At 39.8% G+C, this 17,014-nt stretch overlaps 1 protein-coding gene across 16 annotated transcripts in view; it reads left to right on the top strand.

Moving 5' to 3' along the window:
• Window positions 1-17,014, top strand: part of PBRM1 (polybromo 1) — a 52,632-nt gene extending 35,618 nt beyond the window's left edge. For 7 of the 16 annotated variants that reach the window (XM_033140704.1, XM_033140705.1, XM_033140701.1 and 4 more), the window contains 8 exons: window positions 386-569; window positions 1,531-1,741; window positions 2,678-2,879; window positions 8,206-8,370; window positions 12,584-12,730; window positions 14,528-14,595; window positions 14,914-15,130; window positions 16,567-17,014. In XM_033140704.1, coding sequence (XP_032996595.1) covers window positions 386-569; window positions 1,531-1,741; window positions 2,678-2,879; window positions 8,206-8,370; window positions 12,584-12,730; window positions 14,528-14,595; window positions 14,914-15,130; window positions 16,567-16,739 — 1,367 coding nt within the window. In that variant the 3' untranslated portion in view covers window positions 16,740-17,014. The remainder of the gene's footprint in view (window positions 1-385; window positions 570-1,530; window positions 1,742-2,677; window positions 2,880-8,205; window positions 8,371-12,583; window positions 12,731-14,527; window positions 14,596-14,913; window positions 15,131-16,566) is intronic. The other 9 variants (XM_033140715.1, XM_033140711.1, XM_033140713.1 and 6 more) reach the window with 3 other exon arrangements.

Below are 17,014 nucleotides of genomic sequence, written 5' to 3'. Positions count from 1 at the left end.
TCAGTCACTTCCGGGTTTCTATCGTTTGGGAGAACTAGGCTGTTCGAAAACAAAGGCGCAACTGTATTTGGCATGAAGAGATGCAGCAAGGAAGCCCTGTCCCAATCCAGCAAAGGAGATCCATATATGAATGTTGTTATCATATCCATTTAACTTTATGGATGTGTCAATGTGCATTGAAGATGCATTCCCAGCAGGAGTCCCTAGTCACATGCAACATGTGAACTGCAATGAGGCTTAGGTGTTCCATTGTAGGCTATGTGTGATGAGTAAGTATATTGTCATGAACTTTTTGGTGGTTTAAAATATGCAGGCCTGTTAACAAAAATTCATTTTCAAACTGTTAGTGTGGAAAACGCTACTACTTTATTTTTCTCTCTTGCAGGAAAGTGTGCTGTGTTGTCTTTCAAAGACTTCCTCTCCTGTAGGCCAACTGAGATTTCTGAAAATGATGTTCTCCTCTGTGAAAGCCGCTATAATGAAAGTGACAAACAGATGAAGAAATTTAAGGGATTGAAAAGATTTTCTCTTTCAGCAAAAGTAGTAGATGATGAAATTTACTACTTTCGGTACGATGTTTTTGCTTTTATAGCATTATCGGAGATAATAGGGGTAGAAATCTTTAAGTTGATTTGACTGTAGGAAAAAATATCCTTTCTAAAATGCAGTGGTATAAACTGAAGCATCTTCAGATCCATTTAATGTAGAGGGCCATTACCTCACCAGGAAGCTAGCTTGGCTATTCCATAAATCGAATTTGTATTGGGTCCAGGAATTAGAAGGGTCTCAGGCATACAGCCTGCCATACCCCCCCCCCCCGGCCAAAACAACAACAACAACTCACAACAGTATTTTAAATAGGCAGTGGTGAACTTTAGTATAGTCATTTATTTTCTGCCAAGATGTATTTCTTACTTAAAATATCACTGCACAAAAATAGGCTTATTATCATTTTAGATAAGGACTGTAGAGAACGACATCCTTTTCGTTGAAGGATTTGAAATTAGAAAAATTGTTTTCATTGCTAGAAAAGTTTAACATTAGCAAACATTTTAGAGTTGGCTACCAAAACCATTCTGTTCTTGGTGGTGTGCACCTACTGTATGGAAGATTTCTAAATAATTATTCTGTGCAGTTTCAAAATTGAGTTCAAACAACAGTTGCTTACCTTTTTCAAACATTCCACTTATTTTTTAATATGTTCCTATTTCTTCCTGATGCAACACTTACTGTAAAGCAGAATATAGGAATTATGGACCAGATTCAACTAAGCTGTTGCATAACGGAAACCAGCATGAGTCCCACTAGTGCAACAGGATATTCCCTCCTCTCCACCACCCTCCACAAATCTTCTCAGCAGGGTCAGGAGACCCACCCCCCAGAACAGGGTACAGTGCAGGGAGAGGAGAGCTTGTTCCATCACCACAAGTGTTTTTGCTTGGCATACAAATGGATCCCCCTTAGTGTGGCGTTGAATTCTATCTTATGTTGTGCAGAGAGGGGTTTTATTCATATGGAATACTTTCTTAGGAAACCCATAATTCCTCAGAAGGAGCCATCTCCCCTTCTGGAAAAGAAGATTCAGCAGCTAGAAGCCAAATTTGCTGAGCTGGAAGGAGGTGATGAAGATATTGAAGAGATTGCAGAAGAGGAAGGTGAAGTTACAGAAGCACCAACGATGCCTCAGCTTCAGACTCCGCTTTCTAATGAATTGGATATAATGCCATACACTCCACCACAGGTAATATCTTTTACCAAAAAAAAAACCCCTCCTCTGCTGAAAAGATGTGTGCTTTTGTCTGTAGTGAGCTGCATTCAACTTGACATACCAGAAATGCAATTTTCGATATTATTTTGTCAATGTACAATTTATTTTCTTTTAAAAACTGCTTAGAGATCTTCTATCAAATGCACATTATATATACTTTCGTAAAATGAATTATAATATACCTGGAAAAAATAATTTTGTAACCCATGTGATTTCAAGTTATCTCTTTTATTTAATGCTGGGGAAATTGTGATTTGTGGTGCAGCAACTTAATGTAAATGAAAATCTTTGGGTAACCAAACAAGAAATAAGTTGCTTTTGGATTGTTTGCAGTTTCTAGAAAGTTCTAAAAGCAATTTGGAAGAATATTAATTAATGGCAGATAGACTGCAGTGCTGCCCAGGTTTTGTAAACCCTAGAGGCAACCACCAGTTCCTAGGTATGGCAGCCATCTTCCCAGATTTTCCCAGCCAAATATTCTTGCCTCATTGAAAATTATCCAAGACAGTTGTACCTTGGTTTTCAAACAGCTTAGTTCACGAATGACTTGGAACTCGAACGTCACAAACCTGGAAGTAGGTGTTCCAGTTTGCGAACTTTGCCTCGGAAGCCAAACATCCGGCACAGCTTCCACAGCTTTCAATTGGCTGCAGGATACTCCTGCAGGATACTCCTGCAGCCAATCGGAAGCTGCACCTTGGTTTCCGAACGTTTCGGAAGTTGAATGGACTTCCAGAACGCATTCTGTTTGAAAACCAAGGTACGACTGTACCATTATCAGCTTAAAACTATGATCATGAAGACGAAAAGGTCAGAAATTGAGGATTAGATTCTCTAGCCTTCACTTTCTAACTTGAGAATTTTCTGTTACGCATTTATGACCATAGGTGTGTTTTTTTTCCTCCATAGTCCACTCCCAAGTCTGCCAAGGGCAGTGTAAAGAAGGAAGGATCGAAGAGGAAGATCAACATGAGTGGTTACATTCTATTTAGTAGTGAGATGAGAGCAGTTATTAAAGCTCAGCACCCAGATTATTCATTTGGAGAGCTCAGTAGACTTGTTGGAACAGAGTGGAGAAACTTGGAAGCAACCAAGAAAGCCGAGTATGAAGGTAAATTAAAGATGTAATGATGTGAAACCTTTCTGCCCTTTCAGAAAAGACTCAGTGTCCTTTTGAGGGCTGGCAACTTATATTTCTGTCTTTGGAGCTTTAAATATATAAGCGCTCACCCCATAGACATTTATAATGCACTAAGACAGGGGTTCGCAAACTGTGGGCCGCAAGCTTCATTTAGGTGGCTCATGGCATGTTGACGCTAAATATTCTTGCTTATTTTTAATGGTATTTTATTGCTTCTTTTATTTTATCTTTATTTTATTTCATTGTATTGAAGTTCTATGGAATGCAAATTATAAGGCAGTAAAATACAGCATAAAGATATGGTACAATTAAAAATCATTATGGCGTTTAGCACACCACATTGAAATTGCTGGAAGAGGCAGTAAAATCATTAAGTGGTCCATCAACAATTTTCAGGTGGTCATTTTTTTGGGGGGGGGTTTGAGAACCACTGTCCTTGAGGGACTTGGTAGTTGTGATGATGCCTCTGGAACAGACCGACTGAGCTGCCTGCTAGGGAGGAGGCAGGGGTCCAAGAATAAAGTCATCTAAGATAGGTATCTTCAACCTGTTCAGACCCAGGACCCACATCTATCCCAGACATGTTTTTGGAGACCCATTTCTTAATCTTTTACCACATGTTTCAATGATAGTAGTGCTTCTGTTTGCAACCTACCTTAGACCAGACTGCGACCCACTAGTGGGTCCCAACCCACCAGTTGAAGACCAGTGATCTAAAGGAAGCAAGTGGGCTAAAAGTAGATTGAGAGAGGAATAAGGTGAAGGAGGAAAAACTGGAAAGGAGAAGTAGCAGAGAGAAAAGTTGAGCAATGGATGGGAATTGTAGAGAAGCAGGTTTTGACTAATATTACCAGTGCAAGCTGCTCAACAGTGGAATAGATTGCTGGAGGGGTGAGCAGCTCTCCCCTTTGCTGGAGGCATTTAAGCAGAGGCTGGACAGGTATCTGCCAGGAAAGTTGTAGTTTCATCCTGGATTGAGCCAAGGAGTTGACCGCCAAGGGCCCTTCCAATTCTATGATTCCTATAGCCAGGAGCTGCAAGAGTGAAGTTCAAATACTGGTTTCAGATAACTAGCCCAGCATTTAACATCAGGGCACTAGTACATGCTGCATAGTGAAGATACATAGAAGCAAAATGAAAGGACCACAGAGAGTTCAAAGCAATGAAAAGTTTGAAGCAGAGCAGAGAAACGTGTAGTTTGTCCTTAATAAATCAATTAAGATACATTTATTAGAATGTCTTGGGCTACTTAACTCAAACAGATGTGCTTTTGTTTCCCTACCTCAAATTGTTGTTCTGATCTCTGAGCAGCATAATAATATAGTCAGCTTATAATAATCAAGCTCTTTCATGTACTTACAGGTAGGTTTTCATTAAAGCCTGCATGTCTTTTGTTGGATGCATGTTTCCAAATGTTTATCGTCCTAAACTCGTAGGCTAGAATGTTTTTCAGGTATTTATTGCAGCATTAGAAAAGAAAATTTAGGAATAATTATTAAGCTCTGAAGATGATACTAAGTCATTTTAAAGCAAGTTTGATATTCAGACTAAATGCTGTTGGTCACTGGATCTTACTTTCCTTTACTGTGGACTTGCTGTATCATTTCTTTGCGGAGCTAGAATGATAGATGGTTCCATTTCATTTCCTTTTTTTCAAAGTCGTTCCTTCCTACATGTACTGACACATAGAAATGTGGACACGTTCAGGCAGTCATATCTTAGTTTAATAAGCCAAGATATGAACAAGTTGTTTGGCTGTTCCTGCAGTCCCTTTCCATGAATGTACAAGCCAGAAAGTCTCATTGACTGAAGTTTCACAGCACGCTTGTATTGGAAAACTATGTTTAATGGGTTCAGAACAAGCTAGAAGATAATGTCATGGTTCGTTTTGAAGCTATTAGCCAGGGGTAGGCAACCTTTTTGAGCTGTGGGCCGGTCCACCGGCCCTAGACCTTGTGGTAGGCCGGACTATTTTGGGGGGAGGGGGATTAACGAATTCCTATGCATGCAGCGGCAGCAGGGGGCTGGAGCGCTCGCCCTGCAGCTGGAGCTTCGGCTCCTGTGCCGGGCTTGCAGAGGCAGGAGGAAGCTCTGGTGGGGGGCTGGAGCACTCGCCCTGCGGCTGGAGCTTCTGCTCCTGTGTTGGGCTGGCGGCGGCAGCAGCGGAGGCAGGAGTGGAGGAGGAGTCATGGGCCACAGCAGCACGGGTGGGGGAGGCACTGGCGGAGGAGGAGGCAGAGGAGGCACGGGTGGAGGCCGCACGGGAGGAGGCGGTGGCGGCAAGCAGCAGGCTCTGGCATGGGCTGCTCAGCTGCAAATGGAGCTGAGCCAGCTCAGCCCAGCCCCCTTCCTCCTCTCAGCCATGCGCAGCCACCCGCCCACCCATTGGCTGAGGCCTCAATCCTTTGTGGGTGATTGGCCTATGACTGCACAAGGAGGGAGGAGGTTCCGCTGCAGTGAGGAATAATTATTGGTTTGTCCATTCCCACTGCAAAGGAGCTGGTTATGCACCCATGAGCTTGTTCATACCTCAGTTTATTAAGCTGAGATACAATTTTTTGAGCCAGTGCAATGTCTCTGACATTTTTTAAAACAATAATGTTGAGTTTCCCTTTAAACCATGCCGTTTTGAAGTTCACTCCTATCCATTATGATTATATCCCTTTTTATTTTGCTTGGAACTACACTATGGTATTGACATCCATGCTAAAGTTTTCTTAAGTATTTCTACTTTGGTCCTGTTTAATTTCATTACAACTTTCTGTTCTCAGACTGACATTTTATCAGCCATTTTTGTCAAATGGCAGATTTTTCTTTCTTTGTAGAAGAGGGCATGGATGGAGATAGCAGGCAAAGCAAAGTTGTTTATTTTGTTTTGTATGTTTTGTTTAAGTAGATTTATGGACAATATGGAAAGTATCTGGTATGAAGCTGCATTAAAAATTAGAAGGAATTTTCTTTCCTTAAGTGCTTTTAATGAGCATCTTAGAATGCTACAGGGTTTATGTACTGAATAAGTGCTATGCAGTAAGCAGTGAAAATGGATTTTAATAGAACTTTGAGCTTTAAACCAATACAAATTCAAAACAGAATGTTTAAGCAATAAACTGTCAGAAGCTGTGCATGACAAACTTCCTGATAAGCAAAGTAATTAATAAATATGCACAAGCAAGAATTTTTTGACATGAGAAATTAGGGTTCATGTCTTAACATTTCACTGTATCCAATGATTGCAAGGTGAGGTTTGAAGGTTTGGGGGCTGGGTTTGCTAGATTTGACAGTGAAATTCCAATGCTCAGCTCCTATGCCTGCTTGGTACTGTTGAATTGCTCTGTCAGTATCACAAGTTTTTGTTCTCTTGTCTGCTAGCATCTGACACAGACCATTAGGATAAAACCATTGCTGAAAGATTGGCTGCTGTTTTGCTGAACGTAGTCCTAATTCAAGTCTCCAGAATTTACATGATAAAAGAAATATTAATCCAATGAGTATATATTAAGAACCAATTCAGTGTGATGTTTTCTTTTTAAATTTACTATGAATAATCAAAATTCAGTACTTCTAAATGTCTTTTTCATAGTAAAAACAGAAGATGATATAGTAACTCCTTGCCTTTTGATCTCTTTTAAGGAGTTTGTCTTACGAAATAAATCATATATTGTATGCTTAAAACTTTATACATATGCGCACACACAGGAATCTGTCACATATCCTTCATTTGTAATCTAGATTGTTCCTTACTAGTAGACATACTACAGCAGACATAATTTGTGTCTACTGCAGTTGCATATCTATGTGTATTTTTTCTTGTGCTCTTTGATCATGCCTGTAATTTCATGTCCCCAAATATAAGTTTGGATGCATTATTTCTGTTCCTAAATCAAAGGAGGTGCAAAAAGAATCATGCTTTTATTGTTTGTCTACATAAAATATTAATAGTCTGTTGGGCAACTGGGATATATGAAATGCTGTGGTAGGAAACTAGTCTTTTGATGGGACATTGTGCAGTTGTCTCATTCTTGTTGTTTTCTAACAAAATTTACATTTTTGATCTGGGAAACAACTTGGAAAGGGATGCTGTATTTGTTCGATGGTATCCCCCAGGAGTTCAGGATAAACCATTATGCTTGCCAAGCCTCTTGAGTCTACATCAGATGTCAAAAAGATAAACAACTACCTGACATTTAGAAGACATCTGAAGGCAGCCCTGTTCAGGGAAGTTTTTAATGTGTGACATTTTAATGTATTTTTAATCTTTGTTGGAAGCTGCCCAGAGTGGCTGGGGAAACCCAGCCAGATGGGCGGGTTACAAACAATAAATTATTATTATTGTTACATTTAGAACAACTCCTTTATAGATGGAAAAAATGCCTTCCAAACAGATTTTTTTATGTTTAGCAAATGTATTGTTCTCATGGTAGCTGAAGAAGCTTGTTTGGAAGAACCAAGATGGGTGGAAAATAGAATTTCCCTCCTCCTAATCACTGGGCTTTATGCTAAAGATGGAGGTAAAAACTGAGACAATACTGGCCCTATTAAAGTCTAACTGTATACTTGTTTTGGATCAGAGCAAATCTGTTGACATGTACTGTACTCTGTAGCTCACCTACTCTGGAACAGGCCCACTGGCATGTACAGAATGAATCTAGACCTAACAGGCTGTGAATTGCAAATGTGGCACGTAGTATCTTATGCCAAGCTGTCATGGCATGTGTATTTCTTAGTGCTGAGCTGCTACTATCTGATGGTATCATTGATGGTGGGACTTTTAAAAAGGTCATCAGCTCTAAAACCGCATAGCTTGGATTCTGAGAACCACCAATGGAAAGTAGTTTGCGGAAGGAGACTTTCCCATTCCACCCTCCCCTCCTTTGCGTCCTCCTTGAACACCTTCACCTGTTTGAGGGCAACTTCCCCCTGTATCCCCCTGCATCACATTCTGTTCTGATCAGAGGGTCCCCCGACCCTCAGCAGGAGCCTTTAGGGGGCACAGAGGACTGCAGGCTGGAGGAAGCCTTGGTTCTCGGGATCCAGGCCCACATTTCATTGACTCTTTTGAGGCCCTTTCATCGTAGATTCTTTAATCGTCTTTTTGTTGGCAGCCAAACTAAGTCAAAATTATGTATTGCATTTTCAAAAATAGCCTGTATTTCCCTCCCACCCACAACTGAAGCCTAAACTTGTTGCCAATGTTGACTAGTCCTTTTTCAGTGATTAGAGAATTTTTTTATTTTTTATTTTTGAAATTCTGGGTTACGAAACAGAACTGAAAGTCTAAAATCTAAAACTTTTGCAGAGCGGGCAGCTAAGGTTGCTGAGCAGCAGGAGAGAGAACGAGCAGCACAGCAACAGCAGCAGAATTCCTCCCCCCGGGCAGGCACTCCTGTCGGGGCTCTAATGGGGGTGGTGCCGCCACCAACACCAATGGGGATGCTCAATCCGCAGTTGACACCTGTTGCAGGTAAAAACAAATAGGGGCTCTGACCATTTTTTTCCCTTCATCCACTTTACCAAACTCCTTCATAACTCTGAACGCTATTCTTGGGTCACTTTATTTGTAGTGAAAAAGAAAAAAAATAATAACTATTAAACTTTTCCTCATAAAACCTTAAGTTCAAAACAAACACAGATGTTTTCCCTCACTGGTAGAAATAGCACCCCTTAATCCTAAGCATGCAGTCTTATCCCGATGAAGTCTCTGCCAGCTCATTCCCTCGTCAGCTTGCTCCTGGTTTGTACTGTTAATTCTATTTTGTTTCCTCTGAATGCTGCAGAATCTGGACACTTGGGAAAGAGTGGATGATTTTTTCAGGTGGCACGTCATCAGTAACATTAGACACGTTCTGACTGTGAGAAAATATAATATGATGCCTTAACGTGAGGGTAAACTTGAGAACTGATTTTATCCATCAGTTGAACTGGCTAGGGTTCTTGGCAGCAGTGTTTAGTGGGAATCGGAAAACATTTTATTTATTTCATAAAATGCATATACTGCTCGATTGTAGAAAACCTCAAAGCGGTTTTCTTTTCTTTTGCAGGATTTTGGGTTTGTGTGAATTGAGCAGCAAGCCCTTCCATGCCACACTGCAATCCACTTTCATAACTGTGATATTTCAAAAGCAATTATATTGTTCAGGCATAATGCTGAACCACAGTTTAGTATTTTGTGCATGTGCGTCAAGCTTATGCTCTCTCCCCTCCTCCTCCTCTTCCTAAGGCTTAGCCTTGAGGAGGAGCTGGGAAGCTTTCATTTCCATCTTAAACTCTAGCTGTTTTTATTAGATAATTGTACATATAGGACTTGATTATCAAACCATGTAACCTCTAGTTTTGTGTATTCAAATTTGTCAAGTTTCTACCTGTATTAAGCATCCAAGCTTATCTAGTTCTGTAACTGAGCAAAACAGATACAAGAACAGAAATAAATATTTTGCATTAGGGTGTATGTAGATTTGGTTTAGTTTAGGTCTCCATATGTTCAGAATCTATAGTTGAAAATAAATGCATTTAACTTCACCAGGATCTAAATAAGTGTTTTCTGAGGCATTCTGAATTTCAGTACACACAAACAAATTGCAAGGCATTTTATTCTGATAATATTTAATGTGGCAGGATTGTCTGCTAATAGGACCTAGCACATAATCTATTAAATTTATTTTTCTTTTAGTATCACCATCTCATTAAAAAACCCAGTATACCGTTTTATATCCAGTTTTTCTCACCACGTTATCTTAACTTACCTCACTTTGATCCAAATCTCTTTATAAACAGCTTTTCTTGAAACACTTATTTTGTCTGAAGAATATCTTCAAAAATTAGCAACTAATGTAATTCTCTGGGAATAATTGCAACATTTCTGCAGGGTAATGCAACGTAAGTGCAGCAAAAGGGGGGGGCAGCTTGGGGACACACTCAGAGGTTTGAGAGTGGCATTCTGCTCATGAACTGGGGATCTATAAGATTTTGGTTCCACTTTCCCTTGCACTCCCCAAAAACCTGTTCCAGAGGATTGAGGGGACCCCAGAAACAGGCTGGGAAGTGGTAAGGAGACTGCAAAGGAAAGGAGAATAAGTGGCAGGGAGCTACCGGTAGTCATCTTTAATAGAAAGTTGTCCCACTGATTTACATGATATGATGAATGGTTTGCTAAACATGTTTCACTGCACCTCTTGTTTTCTTGAGTAAGGTTTATCAGTTGAAGAAAGAGCTGGAGCAGCATTTTGTCTAGGAGTAGGCTGTGAGCCAAAGTCCCCAGTTCAAATCTCCCATCAACCATGGAAGGATGGGAGAAGGAAGCCACTCCCTCTCATCCTCTGCTCACTGCCCCATTCTGCATATACTATCCTACTTACTTGGCTGCTATAAACATTACTGGCACAATGTTTGCAACATGCTTTGAACGCTTGAAGTGTGTGATATAAATGCTAAATATAGTTACTAGTATCATTGTGATTGAATGGCAGCCAGTGTTGTTTTCACCTGATCGTTCAACACGATATCTCAATTTACAGTAGAATGTTTCCAGATGAATATTTTTTTTACACAGCTTGGTTCTTAGTTTTTAATTTGTTGCTGTGAATTTGATTCGCCAGAGCTGCTGAGGATCTAGTCCACAAATGTTGCGTTTTATCTCAGCTCCATTTGTTAAAAAAAAAAAAATTGTTTTCAGTTCAGTTTTTCTTGCATACGTTGTGTAGAGATTGAATATTAAGCCATTCAAAGTTTTCAGAAAGCAATCTGTATTTTTTTAATGGTTCGCTTTGCTGTCAGGTGGATTGCCAGCACCATTGTAGAGGAAAATCTGTCTCTCTGGTGTTGGTTCAAGGAGATGCAGCAGCATTCCTAGATATGTAGCTTTTACAGCATAAACCTGTATTTGTGACATACCTCCACTTGAGTTGATAATATTATTGTTTGTTTTACTAGTTTTATGTTAAATTTTCTTAAGTGAGATTACACAGGCATAAAATTAGAGCTATTACTTCCAAACTTAACTTTTCTTCAGTAGGTAGGTCTGAATATGTATAAATCATTACCTGAAATTATCCACGATATTGGTTCCAGCCTTGCAAATAATCAAGTGATGCTTGAAATTATCATGTGACAAAGTATTTCTTCACCACCTTTGTCCTCATATTGAGCCCCCAAAGCAACTCACAGACATAACTGCCATATTTTTCTCGGAATACCTTCAGTGATTTTTCCATTATTCTCCACCAAAACCCACCAACCCACCCACACAATCCCATTTTTCAGGGCACTCTCGGAACTCCTCTCCACCAATCCTTATTTTCTTCTCTCCATAATATCTCTGAATACTTCTCTCAGTCATCTTCATTGTCCCCCTTGCCCAACAATCCCCATTTCTTCCAGTCAAAGACAACCCCCACATTTCCCTCATTAACCACCCACCAACATTTATCTCTCATATTACTTCTTATTCTACCCCTAAGATTAACCTCCTATCTCTTCCCTTTCCCAATTTTCTATGCTGAAGACCCTACATACCCCCCCCCCCCGTTAACTCTCTATGATTATTCTCAAGACACCTGAACACAGCAATCCTTATTTTCTTTTCTGGTGCCCTTGATTCTCTTCTGTCAAGAGACTTGTCCATTTTGCTTTCTGTCCAGTACAATACATGATTCCTTGTTTACATTGCTATAGTATGCTAAAATTAACATGCCTTGAAAGTGAAGAATTGTACTGTGCAATACTACCGTGTTTCTCCTAAAATAAGACACCGTCTTATTTTTTTTTGCTCAACAAAACACAGTATGGCTTATTTTCAGGGGATGTCTTATTTTAACCGCATCGCATCGGTACGCTGCATAGCCACGCCTCTCCAGGCTGTTTTAATGGGAGGTACCATGTCACTATGGCTTGTTTTCGGGGTATGGCTTTTTTTTGAGGAACGGCTTATATTTCGCAAATGCATAGAAATCCTGCTATGGCTTATTTTATGGCTATGTCTTATTTTAGGAGAAACAGGGTATACATTGCTTTTTACAGTTACCAGTAGTGTAACTTGCAGCATTTTTTTTAAAAAAAAAGCTATGTGAGCACTTAAGATGCTTGTGCAGTGAATATTCTCTGATGAAAACGTCCATGAAGTTTTTTCTGTCATGGCACATGAAAGATAAGGTCTCTCTCTCTCTTTAATATGCCTTCTGTTTTAGTAGTCTTTTCGCCTTAATGAAGGTGAGAGATGGGAAGCAGCTCAATCTATGCAGTGTTGTTAAATTAATTTCCCATATGTGTAAGTGGTTAACATCCCGTGTAAGTGAAAAAGCCAAAAACAACCTGAATGCCTGGTATACATACATCTTCTGTTAAGCTACATTACTGTCCCATGAATTTTTGAATGTGCATGTTGCAATGTTATACACTATCATATGACTGACAAAACATTTTGCATTTGCTTGTAATAATAACCACTTAATGATTCTAAATGCTCATTTGGTTTCCTCCTGAAGAATATGCCAAAAGGCTAAATACTAATCTGTTCTGAATATGGTATCTGGCACTGTAACAATGTTCATTTTTGCAAGGTACTAATTGTAGTGTTGTATGGCAGTACCGAAGGTGCATATATGTGGGTAGTGCATGTAATTATTATTTTGATCATTTTGCATGTCATTGATGCATGTTTGAAATTTGTTGTGTCCTTCAAGGCATGCTAGGTGGCTATCCACCAGGGCTGCCAACTTTACAGGGCCCACTTGATGGCATTATTAGCATGGGCAGCATGCCGCCACTTCACCCTGGGGTGCCTCCACCCCACCAACTTCCACCAGGCATGCCAGGCATCCCACCACCGGGTAAGAACGACCTCATTCACTCATTATCTCGCCTCTCTGTCCTCACCCCATTTAACCAATTGCAGTGGGAAATGTTTGCAGCTTGTGCATTTGTAGCTTAACTGCTTGACTTCTGTCGAATGCTCCAGGTATGTCTGGCTCTCTAGATGGGCAAGGTGCATTGAGAAATATACAAAGTATATTTGCCAAACATCCTGGCATGTCTGATACATGTTGGCAGAGCAACAAATGTGACTGATCCAGCAGCAAAGGAGTTGACCATGGAAATACCCTTGTATTTTTAGCATGAGTTTTTTTTTTAAGTGTTAAATAGATCTAGTTTGAACGGATACATAGAGTATTGAAAACACATAATTCCTAGTCCTTCTGAAACTGTTGAAGGTAATGTTGTTTGTTGAACTGGACAATTTCACTCCCAGACATGGATCTTAAACCAGTATACTGTTAGTTTTTTATTTCTTTATGCACCATTAGTTCAAATATACACATCCTGGTTTCAAACAACATTTAACAGCTAATCGTTTTAAAAAATGAAACCCTATAGCCTGATTTTTAAACAAACCAAACTGAAGCTTCAGCCAAGAGGAATATTAGTGTCTGGAGAGGTTGAAATGTGGGTACAGGCTTGTTCTTTAACATACAGTTCATCCAAGTTTGATAAATACTTAAAAGTAAATGTTCTCTTGTGATGTGGATCAACATTTATCCAGAACTATGAATGAAACATTAACTAAGAGAAACAGATATTTTGTTTACAATTATTAAACTTCTATTTATAGGAAGGCAGGGGCTGTTACGGAACCCTTGTTCATTGCCCCCTTCTCCTTTTTGCTGCTGCTAATTTTTCTTTCACTTTTACACGGTACATCATACTCCTTTTCTGCATGCAGTGGATAAGCTCAGCTGTTAATCTGTGGGCAAAAACTAATGTGATTTGCCTGCTTTATTTCATTGTATGTATTTCACAGTAGTGTTCCCCTAAAATCTGTGAACATGAATAATTGCATTTAAGATCACTTTTTTCTTCAAGTCTGCTTAGGATATAAAGTTAACATCCAGCAATCAAGAATTTGAGGATTTGCAGTGAGAAATGAACTACAGCTTTGGAATATAGATGTGTGCCATAGTTTCTTTATGGCTCATTGTGCTGTTGAATTTTGAACAGCCATAAAGTGCTCATGGATGTTCACTATCATTGCCAGGTTACTCTGTTTTAAAAAGACCTTGTCTCCTTAGCTGCAGAAACAGTGTTACTATGATTATCATTGATGTATTAATTGCCATCTCAAGCAACCATCTCAAGGCTATTTGCACATAAAAGATTTAAAAAATAGTTAAAAGCACAAAATGAGATACATTTAAACGCAATACTAAAACCCCAACAAAGTACCTGTAGATACCTGCGATAAAGACCCATTAATTCAACAAGGAAAGCTTGTCATTGTTGGATAGAAATGACTGTATATCTGATCAAAATTCCAAACTGTATCCTTATAATCCCCAGGAAGGCTAGCACTGAATAAACTGTAAACATGAAGAAACAGCCACCATCATGATAAGCTAGCAGGCCTGTACAACTTCACGAGTTCATTTGTGGTGTAGCAGCAGTCTTTGTGAGGTTATTCTCAGAGCCTATAGAAGAGAGTATTACTAGATGAAATAATTTCGGATGGAAGCCCCCAAAACACCGCAAACTGTCAGTCAACACATGTTACTACTTCTAATAGCAATACTTAGGGGATCATATTTCAATGCCTGTAATACTCCTTTTTCTTTTTTTTACATTTTGAAATACAGGTGTTATAGGTCAAAGTGTTTCCTCCATGGTAGGAGCCCCCTCAGCAGGAAGCCCTTTTGGACAGCAGGTAAGTGATTTAGATAGGCATAGGAAAATCCTATAAATCATACTCTCAAAGGGTTTGTTTTTTAATAAATTGACCTCCCGTGACCTAGTGAGTTTATTGTTCCTCTTATTTTATGATATTGCTTCCTTCCTACATCTGGCATGTGATTTAATGATGTAGGAGTTAGAAGATATAAACTGTTACCTCAGATAGAAGAAGAGCTAAGTAAGGCCTGGTCTATAGAAACACAATGTTCACCACTTAGCTTTGGTTCAATGAGATACTGCAGTCGTCAGGCTATTTTTGACCTTTTAAAGGTATTGTTCTTTACTATTCCAGATGGGTATCCTTGGTCCACCAGGTCAGCAAGCACCACCCCCCTATCCTGGACAAAATCCAGCAGCTCAGCAGGTCATGCAGCAGCCAACAACTCCTATGTTTGTCTCCCCTCCACCAAAGACGCAAAGACTTCTTCATTCTGAGGCTTATCTGAAATACATTGAGGGTCTAAGTGCTGATTCGAGTAGTATTAGCAAGTGGGACCAGACCCTTTCAGGTAAGTCTACTTGCAGTAAACACAGAGACCCTAGGAAAAAATGTTTTTGAGGCTGGCCTTTTTAATTCTACCATTACTGTGCAGTACTAGTTACAGGTAGGTAGCCGTGTTGGTCTGCCATAGTCGAAACAAAATAAAAAAAAATCCTTCCAGTAGCACCTTAGAGACCAACTAAGTTTGTTATTGGTATGAGCTTTCGTGTGCATGCACAATTCTTCAGATACCAAGAAGGAAGGAATGTTTTTAGTTTGTTTTGTACAGTACTATACTGTATGAGCGGCTTGCCCAGTGTGGTGGAGCTGTAGCTGCCATCTACTGGGAGGAAGGGTGAGTTGGCGATAAGATTGGGTTACACAAGTGGGGGTGCTGGATTGTCTTTGCTGGTGTGCCTGTGCAGCCCCAAACTGTGTTTGTGCCTCCCCATCCCTTAAAGTGGAAGTAGCATATCTGTGTATAAAGCCCTTCATCCCAGCCATTGGTCATGTTGACTGATATTGCCACCTCTCCTTTCTCCAGCTTTTAAAACAGCTGAAATGAGAATGTTTTATGCATTCAGGAATCTGCACTCCTCCATGAGAAGGGAGTTCTATAATTGTGGAGCGTCCATTGAAAGCCTGTTTCAGCAAATGCTGTATAGTAAGTCTACAGGGAGGGGGAATACAACTCCTTCACCCCTGTTGGTAGTCACTAATGCAGATAAGTTATTCACAATGCCTTTTAGCAATCTGTTGAAATCACTAAGGAAGTTCACTGTTACCCTGCACAAGGGCTTCTGCTTATAAAATGGAGCTTCTCACCACACGCTCCCCAAAATTAACTTGCAGCGGGGTAAGAAAACCTCAGAATATTGCAGGGGGGGGGCAATGTTGAATTCAATGCAATGATTTCCACCCATTGCTTTTAACCCTTTGTATGAATATTTGAATACCGTGGACCCTCCAGATATTAATTAATTTGTTCCAGGGGTCCATCCGCAACCCGGAAAGTCCGTAGGCAGAGGCACTGCTTCTGTGCATGCACACGGCGCGATAGAGCACTTCTGTGCACACCTGCATGGCGAAACCGGAAGTATACACTTCCGGGTTTGCCGTGTTCATAACCTGAAAGATATGTATCCAGAGCGGTACGTAACTAGACGGTCCACTGTATTAGTTTTTATTTCAGTTTATGGATTTGTCTGAAATTTCATGTAGTTGGGCTTTAAGTGATTATTTAGAAAAACCGATCAGAAGTGTGCATGTTTTTTTCAGCAGAAAGTTTTTTAAAGTTTCTATCAGCTAGCCCTGTCAAATCCTTTTGATTTCTGTGATTTCGTGTTCATAATTGAGTGCATTCTCCCACTAAAGTCTGTGATGTGGATTTTACTTATGAACTTTATTCCATTCATATTGACAAGCTGTACAGAAATGTAACTGCATGTCCTTTTCCTGCTTCAGCACGAAGACGTGATGTTCATCTCTCAAAAGAACAGGAGAGCCGTCTTCCTACACACTGGTTGAAAAGCAAAGGTGCCCACACCACAATGGCAGATGCCTTATGGCGCCTTCGAGACTTGATGCTGAGAGATACTCTTAATATCCGTCAAGCATACAACATAGAAAATGTTTAATCCTCTTTCGATACCAACATATAAAATTTTTGTGGAACAATAGCCGTTTTAGTTATTGGTGGGGGAGGGCATACTGGTTTTATTGCATCTTACTGTACATTGCAAGATTGTTTTTTTATATAAGGACACTTTTAATAAGCATATTTCACTTTTTGTTATATTATGTTGACTTTTTTAAAAAAAATATACAGAATTGTGCATATGGTTCTTTAACTTGGAAGATGATCTCACACTTTTGTTATAAATGCAAAATAAGGTTACATTATTTGGCCTTA

This window comes from Lacerta agilis, chromosome 2, assembly GCF_009819535.1.
Source record: "Lacerta agilis isolate rLacAgi1 chromosome 2, rLacAgi1.pri, whole genome shotgun sequence".
Lineage (NCBI taxonomy): Eukaryota > Metazoa > Chordata > Lepidosauria > Squamata > Lacertidae > Lacerta > Lacerta agilis.
The sequence above is the reverse complement of the archived record's forward strand: the minus strand, read 5'-3'. Positions and strand labels throughout refer to the sequence as shown.